The sequence below is a fragment of the Myotis brandtii genome, unplaced genomic scaffold, assembly GCF_000412655.1.
Source record: "Myotis brandtii unplaced genomic scaffold, ASM41265v1 scaffold120, whole genome shotgun sequence".
Classification (NCBI taxonomy): Eukaryota; Metazoa; Chordata; class Mammalia; order Chiroptera; family Vespertilionidae; genus Myotis; species Myotis brandtii.
This window is the reverse complement of record NW_005354174.1, coordinates 3,798,871-3,807,447: the sequence shown is the minus strand read 5'-3', so window position 1 is coordinate 3,807,447 and position 8,577 is coordinate 3,798,871. Positions and strand designations below refer to the sequence as shown.

Sequence of the window (8,577 nt, the reverse complement as noted above, 5' to 3'; positions counted from 1 at the left end):
TCGATGTTTCTCTCTCATCGATGTTTCTAGCTCTCTATCCCTTTCCCTTCCTCTCTGTGAAAAATCAATAAAATATATTTAAAAAAAGGGGGGGGGGTGAGGAGGGAAGAAAAATAAAATAAATAAATATCAAACAATATCGCTAAGTTTAAGGATACCATTAAGTCTAAGCCACCAATACCATTTTGGTGTCATTTTGCATGTCTCTCCATGTGTCTACACACATATTCATATATATAACACATACTCTTTTTATGTTAGACATGCTCTCCCTTCTGCTGCTAACTGCTGACTGTACATCAATTTAACACCCTGGTGTGTAATCCTTCACCTTTTGAATGTCAACATAATCTTACATGCTTTATTTACCTACGTATCTCTCCCCAGCTACTGTTACATGTGGGCTCAAGTCTGAAATACTCATCTGCGTACTGCTCTTCTCACTTGGAAATAAAATGGAACACCTCTTCCCAAGACCAGCAGCATGCCCCTATAGAGGCACTCACTTTGTTTCCAAGATATTGCTTATGTATATATTATGGCTGGTTCTTGAAAAATTCCCAAAAGGACTGTTGGATTGAATAGATAATATAGGGTAGCTTTTTAAAAGGCCATAACAGAGTGGCCAGTGTGGCTCAGTGGCTGAGCATCGACCGATGAACCAGGAGGTCATTGCCTGGATTGCTGATCCAGCAGGGCACATGCCAGGGTTTCAGGCTCGAACCCCAGTAGGAGGTGTGCAGGAGGCAGCCGATCAATGACTCTCTCTTATCATTGATATTTCCATCTCTCTCTTTCCCTTCCTTTCTGAAATCAATACAAAAATAAATAAAAGGCCATAACAATTTATGTTTTACCAGTAGTGGAGAAACATCTCTTTGAACTGGCCAGTAATAGGTTTAAGAACTGGTATCTCATTGTTTCTTTTATTCCCTTGAAGTTTTGTTTTTGGCCATTTGAATATGTTCTTCTGTGAACCAACTCTAAAATATTCCTTCCTTGCTTTTTGGGTGGGTCACTGATCTTTTCCTTATCGATTTACCAAGAGTCCCTTGAAAAGCACAGATATTAAGTTTTATCTGTTTTATGCACCAAAAATACTTGTCTTTTAACTTTTTAATGACATCTTTTGCCATCACATTTAAAATTGTTTATGTAATCAAATGTCTTTTTCTAAAAATAGCTCTTTTAAAAGTAGCTGCCTTGGTTAAGAAGACCTCCCTAATACCTAGATTATATAAGCCTTCAAAAACAGACCATCCTTGTCATGTATGAAGTGGTTTTATATATGAAGCTATAATTCTAGTGTCTATTCTGTCCCACTGACTTGTATGTCTATTCTGATGGCAAAACTATTGTTTTGATTATAGTAGCAAAATACCTTTTTTAAACCGAAGTTGAGCCATGTCATGGCGGCCATAATCTCGCAGAAGCATCATCCCTCCAGGCTTCAAAAGCCTGCTCAGCCTAGTGATAGCCTTCTGCATCCTGTGGGGTACAGGAAATGAAGATCAGGTCTCTTTAAGGATAAGGTTTCCTTTCTTTTTTCTAAAAATATTTTTTATAAATTTCAGAGAGGAAGGGAGGGATAGAAACATCGATGAAAGAGAATCATCAATAGGTTGCTTCCTGCACGCCCCCTACTGGGGATGGAGCCCACAACCCGGGCATGTGCCCTGACAGGGAATGGAACTGTGACCTCGTAGTTCATAAGTGGACACTCAACCAGGTTGGGCAAGATTCCTTTTCCTTGCTGCATATTCTAAAAAGACCGTGGACTTCCTAACCCTGAAGTCTTAGATCCTCTGCCCTTGCTTTAGTTAGAACGGGAGCACACATCCAAACTTCTGATGTGCCTTCTGGGGCCTGCTAATAACTGAGGATAACCTCCTTCTGTCTTAGGGCTCCACCATAGGAAAAGTGACACACTCTGCCTGGCTCACTCCCTTCTCCTCCTGGGATTGCCTCCTGAGGAAGCCATCCCGGCCCTGTGCTCCCACCACCTGCTATGGGACTGCTAGTGAACTCTTCGTCCTTTCCCCTCTAGGCTCAAGCTGTTTGAATGCAGAGCTTTCCATTTGTTAAGTAAAGACTGAACCTCAAGAACTTACAATTTACATGGTGACAGTCAGTATGCAAATGAGTAACTGAGCAAAGTGCTTCATATTTCCTACTGCACTTTTCATATTGAGGCGTGGTGTGGTACAGGATTCTGCTTTTCTAACTTCAGAAGTATAAACACCACAAACTTACAAAAAACCATCTGAAAGTTTATTTAACTACTGAATAACTTATTTTTAACTTTAATGCTGCGTTTCAGTCCATGTAAGTTTTTTAAAGGTGTAGCATTTAAACTTCTGCAGTTACTAATGTTTTGAGCCATGCCAGGCACTTTGGGCTGTTCTGCATCTACTTTTACTGCACACTCACAACATCCCTGTCAGGTCAGATGACTCAATGCTATTCTAGAGGAAACATGGGCTGGAGAAAATTAATCACTCCCCCGGGTCTCCAACCAACACTGCTTCCTTGAGATGGTATTTTACTAGGAAGACAAGATGTCTATTCTATGAGGCTTTAACGGTATCTTTTAGGGTATAGCAATTGTCTTTTACCTAAATTGATTTTATGAAATTCTACTATACTTGTTTTCCACAGAACTCAAGTATCAGAGAATAGCTGAGTTAGGCTTCACTGTACATTCTGTGCTGTTAATAAGCTTGGTTTATGCCCTGGCTGGGTAGCTCAGTTAGTTAACACAACATCCCAATATGCCAAGGTTGTGGGTTCAATCCCCGGTCAGGGCACATCCAAGAAGCAACCAATGAGTGTATAAAGCAATGAGTGGAATAAAGCAACATTTCTCTCTCTCCTTTCCCCTCTCTTTAAAAATCAATTAAAAAAAAAGAGAGAGGGAAAAAAAAAAGCCTTGGTTCATTTGAAAAGGCCAATAATGAGATGTTGAAACAGCGTGCTATGAGATAATCAATATGAAATTTCTCCAAATACCCATTAAAGATGTTCCCCCCATTCTTTGGGGATATTATACCATAAAAATGAAAAGAAGAATCCACCAATGAAGTCAATAAGCAGTTTTAGAGGCTGAAACAAAAGTTGGACTTCAAGACAAATTCAGGAAAACGGTTGAGATGCTTCTATCACTTCAGATGGAGAGGCTTCTTTCTGTCTGTCAGAACGTTTTTTTTTATTTAGGGCCCAACTGTGATATCAAGGTCCATGACTAAAGCTTTGCTTTTTTTATACTACTTACTTGTCTGGAACAATTGCTGAAAGAACAAATATGAGGATGATAATATCAAGACTATCCCTGGGAATGGGGTAACTCTGATCTTCATCACACAAATCATGAACAAAGGCAAAACACCTTGCTGCATCATACGCTGAATTTGTCTGCAGATAATTGGAGGAGAGAGACAACACATGGGTTAGAAAATGTTCACAGAGCCTCAAGGTAAGCTAATCTTGCTTTAAGTGTAACTGCAGTTACTTCCCACTGAGGAATAGAGCTCTAATCATTAAAGCACACATTCCTTTTTTTGTTGTTGTTAATCCTCACTCGACGATATTTTTCCATTGATTTTTTGAGTGGAAGGGAAGGGGAGAGACACACAGAGAGAAACAGCAATGTGAAAGAGACACATCGATTGGTTGCCTCCTGGTTGGGGATCAAGCCTACAACCGAGGTATGTGCCCTTGATCAGAATCGAGCCTGGGACCCTTCAGTCCGCAGGCCAACGCTCTATCCACTGAGCCAAACCAGCTAGCAAAAGAGATTACCAGCTGGGCTGGGTTAACCAAGACCGGAGTCTTTGGTACAGGGACAGTCATTCTGGTGAGGTTCTGAGAATACCTGAACAGGGCGGACTTGTAAGGAACTGGGAGGAGCAAGCATGTCGGGGCCATGTGCAAAACCAGGGAAAACCTACTACAGAAAGCTAGTCTGCAAAGAGAAAATTAATTTGAAAAAGGTAAGTGAGCACTGGGCAATGAGAGATAGGACACTATGAACTCGAGGGAGGTGTAGTGATGGAAGGGGCGGCAAGGTCTCACTGGCCAGCCAACTTGCCTTGATATCGGACACCTCTTCAGGGCTGAGTTTCAGTCCTGGCTACACTTGATGCTCTTGGGTTCTATGACATTCCACTGTACTGGTTGAGTTTGTCTACATGTTTCTGCGACTTGTAACACAAAGAACTTTGGCTGAATAATCATCTCATTTCAATCCTTAAAAAATAAGTTTGGAGAGGTCATAAGAGCTGCCCAAAGTTACACAGCTGGCAAGTGGCAGACTCTGTATTTGTTTGACCCATTCCTCTCCTCCAGGCTATTTCAGTAAATCTTTGACTTTTAGACCACAGTACAATAAGGAAATAGCTAGAAACCATGATTTTTAGAAGACCCTTTCCCTTTAATCAGTGGAAATTACTGAAAGGAGCCACTGCACTTACCTTGACCAGTTGTATAGCTGTGGAAGAAAAATCACAACAGTAAACAAAGAGTCTTGGGTCACTGAAATGGGCAGAAAAAAAACAGCAGAAGAATTACATTACAAACTGGACTATGTCTATCCTCTTTCCTGAGTAACAGGGTTAAACTATAAAAGTACCATATATTAACAATGTAAAAGGTTTAAATCTCACTGATTTCCTTGATGACAAAGGTTAACATATAAATCAGATTAAGTCAAAACAATCTATAATTGGATAATGTAGAAATGCAAATCTCCTGTAACCTATGGCTCCCCATAACCAGTTATATTTGATGTAAAACTTTTGATAAACAACCCCTCACTTTCCTCCTATTTCCTGTCATAAACTTTACAACATACTTACTTGTTGGTTTGTAAAATTGGAAAGACTGTGTTTCCCACACCACAACCAACCTGCAGACAGAAATGAATTATTAATCACAGAACTTTCCAAATTAATTACCGAAGCTAGATAAATAATCAACAATAGATAATCTTGCCCACTTGTGTTAGGGATTATGTAGTGACCAGAGCTAAACAGTACCTATGACATTCCCTGACCTTGACCTCAGGAACACGTACATAAGTAGCATGGGCTTTTATTAGCCGAAGGGTCTAGAAAAAAAAAGGTACGGGTTGCTTTTACTTTAAAAAAAAATTCATTTATTGTTAACAGGGTTGCTTTTACTTTTTCTTTTTAAATATATTTTATTGATTTTTTACAGAGAGGAAAGGAGAGGGATAGAGAGCTAGAAACATCAATGAGAGAGAAACATTGATCAGCTGCCTCCTGCACACTCCCCACTGGGGATGTGCTCGCAACCAAGGTACATGCCCTTGACTGGAACCGAACCTGGGACCCTTGAGTCCGCAGGCCGACACTCTATCCACTGAGCCAAACCGATCAGAGCTGCTTTTACTTTTTGAATTCTAGTGAATGGTCCTGTAGATGAATTATTTTCATATTGAGCTCTACTATATCACAGAAAAACATTTCTAATAGACTGGGAAAATTTAATGAAAAGGGAACCATGATTACAATGTCCTTAAATACAGTACTGGGTGTGGCAATAATAAAAACAGTGACCATTTACTAAGGGCTTACTATGTGCCAGACACTATTCTTAACTATTTTACATAAACCATTTCAACACATCTTCAAAAAACTATGAGGGAAGGAGGGAGGGAGAGAGAGAGAGAGAGAGCCAGAAGCCCCATTCTGCTTGGGGAGGGTAAGAGGTACAAGGTCATGCCACAGGACTCAATCTCAAGGCTAACCAGCTTCCAGTGGAGTATGTAGTCATCATTTGTGAATTTACATTACAGCACCGACCTAGACACTTTTCCAGGTCTACCCTGGCCTCTGCAATACCATTAATAGAAGTTGTCTTGGGACCTGGGACTCTTCCAGATGGCAGGTGCAATACAACCTACAACTTTCAGATGCAATATGATGTCCCAGGTAGTACCTCAGGTGATCTATCTTTGCTTGCCACAACCACCAAATATCTTGGTCTACAGTTAGGGCATTTCAGTTAAAAAATGGAGGTGAGCCTGGCCAGTGTGGCTCAGTGGTTGAGCATCAGCCCATGTACCAGGAGGTTGTTGGTTCAATTCCCAGTCAGGACACATGTCCTGGTTGCGGGCTCAATCCCCAGTAGGGGGCACGTAGGAGGCAGCCCATGGATGTTTCTCTCTCATTGGTGTTTCTATCTCTCTCTCCCTCTACCTTCCTTTCCCTGAAATCAACTGGGGGAAAAAAAATTTTTTTAATGGAGGTGATTCCTGGCCAACATAAGGGTAAGTCTTCTGCAGACAGATGTCACTTTGTGGTCAGCCTCTCTATGCTGACCATGTGCACATTACAACTTTTCTAACCTACTACCAGGACAATAAAGAAAGGTTACCTCAAGTATTCGGTAGGTGGCTGAGGATCCAGGAAACGCATCAGCAGAGATTTCCAAGTGACTGAGTTTCTGAGTTACCTTCTCTTCCACAGGAAGAGTCTGTGTTTTATGCCCAAGGCTGTTTGAAGAGCACTTGTGCTGTTCTTCTGTTATTAAACCGGGTCCATCCGCATTGCTCCTACATTCAGGCACTTCGCTCCTCTTATTCTCTGACAGCAAATCCATCAAGTGATTTTGGTTCTGAATAGGTGCCAGCTCTGGGAATTCAGTGAAAAGCCAATGCCTGTCCTTGAAAAATCCATTTTCATGGATTTTGTAGAAGTCATTCCAATATTTGTGGGCATTAGTCTCATAATCAACTGTAAATGTTTAAGAAAAGATTTTAAGAACCATTTCTCAACATTTTATTTGTAGCTACTGTCAATTGTCACCTTGCTTCATCAATTGTCATTTTATACTGAAAGTATCCTCAATTAGAGCCATAGTCTCAGAGATGGAGATCATTTAGTGCTAGACCTATCATACGTGAATTCCCTTCATATCTTGCCCTTCTATGGAGTACAATTTCTGCCTAGGCACTTTCTACCTATCAATTCTTCTCCCACATCTTTGGACGGCTCTCAGCTATCAGAAAATTCTAATGTTCAAAAAAAATCTGTCTAATAACTTCTGGCCAAAAGGTCCCACCATTTCTCAGGACCATACAAAACAACTCTTTCGTGTTTGAGGGCAGTCATTTCCCCCTCTAGATCTTCTTTTACAAGCTAAATATCCCAGGTTCTTCCGTTTGTTCCCCATGTGAACTCAATGGTTTTGATACAGGCAGCTCTTCTTTAAATATGTTCCTTTGTCTGTGGTTCTTTAGAGTGTGGATACTAAAAATGGGAAGAAGGTAAGAGGAAAACAGAGAATGTTAACACGGAAAAAATGTCTTCAGCCGAGGAAGAGTTTTGACGACAGAGGACAGGATATATATACTAAAGAAGTGTGGACTGTTTAAAAGAAAGCTTGGAGGTGATCAAGCTTTGTTGAAGGTGATCAAGGTTGCTCTAGATTTCAGTTTTCTGCTCGTTGCCAATACAGGACCTTGACTAGTGTAGTAGAAGAATAAAAATCTAAGAAGTCGGGTTTTAGTTCCACCACTGCTACTACCAACTGCTTACCTCTGGGTAAGGCACTTCATGTCCTGGGGTCCAAGTTTCTTTAATTGTAAAAAGAGGTTATTGGATCACATGATTTTCAAATTCTCTTTCACCTTTAACTTGCTCTGTCAAACTATGCAAGGTAAATATTTTGTAACTGGGATCATCTAATTCTCTTTCAATGGGAACTACTCTCCAACTGCTAGTCCTACCTTCAATCATCTCTTAGGACACAGGCCCAACACAGAGTTTTAGTGTCTAGGAATATTTTGCAGTGAAATCATCCCCCTCTCCGGAAGCAGTCTCTTTTTCTTTGGCCAGACTTATCTCCATCCCGTTTCACCCATCTTTCCCTGGCAGGAGCCCCAAAGCCTCACAGCCAGTACACAAAGAAAAGACACACAATTCACCAGTCATTAGTCCCCTCTTCCAACATTTAGAACCCAACCACTTGATAGCTTCAGTGGTAACATTTCCTCAGGCAAAGTGTAATCATTCGGAAAATACATCCTCTAAATAAAACAACCGTGTGGCGATTGCCAGAGGCCAGCCATATTAATACTGGTCTAGTCAACATAATTAAAAACGTAAGCACTAGAAAATAGTATCAACCCCCCCCCCCCAAAAAAAACCGTAACAAAACAAAACACCCTCTATGCCCTAACATGACTTGACCGGGGTACCCCATCTCCATCCTTGCACATCTCCTGTTCTACCCCCGAGCCCAGTTGAACAAAAGGCTCTCGGCAACCTCGGGTCTCTGGCCTCCCGGAGGGCGCGCCCAGCAGGTCGCCGGGCGGTGGGATCCACTGAGAGCCCCCGGGGCGCACCTTGCTTCTCCGGGCAAACCCGCTGGGCGCTGTTCTCCTGGACTTTCCTCTGCGCCGCCGCGGCCTGCTCTGCCGACCATTCCACATTGTCCCTGGGAGAATCAAACAGCCGCTCAGGGGCCTCGCGTCCCAGCTGCGGACAGGCTGAGTCGCCGGCCTCGGAACGCCCCTCCCCGGGGAGCAGAGCGCCTAGAAGGCAGCGGGACCCG

The 8,577-nt window shown here is 42.0% G+C and overlaps 1 protein-coding gene across 1 annotated transcript in view; it reads right to left on the bottom strand.

Moving 5' to 3' along the window:
- The window catches only part of METTL2A (methyltransferase like 2A), a 10,577-nt gene that overhangs the window by 1,806 nt on the left and 194 nt on the right, over positions 1–8,577 (bottom strand). The window contains exons 2-7 of the mRNA XM_014531999.1: positions 8,369–8,459; positions 6,397–6,755; positions 4,854–4,903; positions 4,470–4,530; positions 3,272–3,411; positions 1,382–1,488 (exon numbers count right to left, since the gene is read on the bottom strand). Coding sequence (XP_014387485.1) covers positions 1,382–1,488; positions 3,272–3,411; positions 4,470–4,530; positions 4,854–4,903; positions 6,397–6,755; positions 8,369–8,459 — 808 coding nt within the window. The remainder of the gene's footprint in view (positions 1–1,381; positions 1,489–3,271; positions 3,412–4,469; positions 4,531–4,853; positions 4,904–6,396; positions 6,756–8,368; positions 8,460–8,577) is intronic.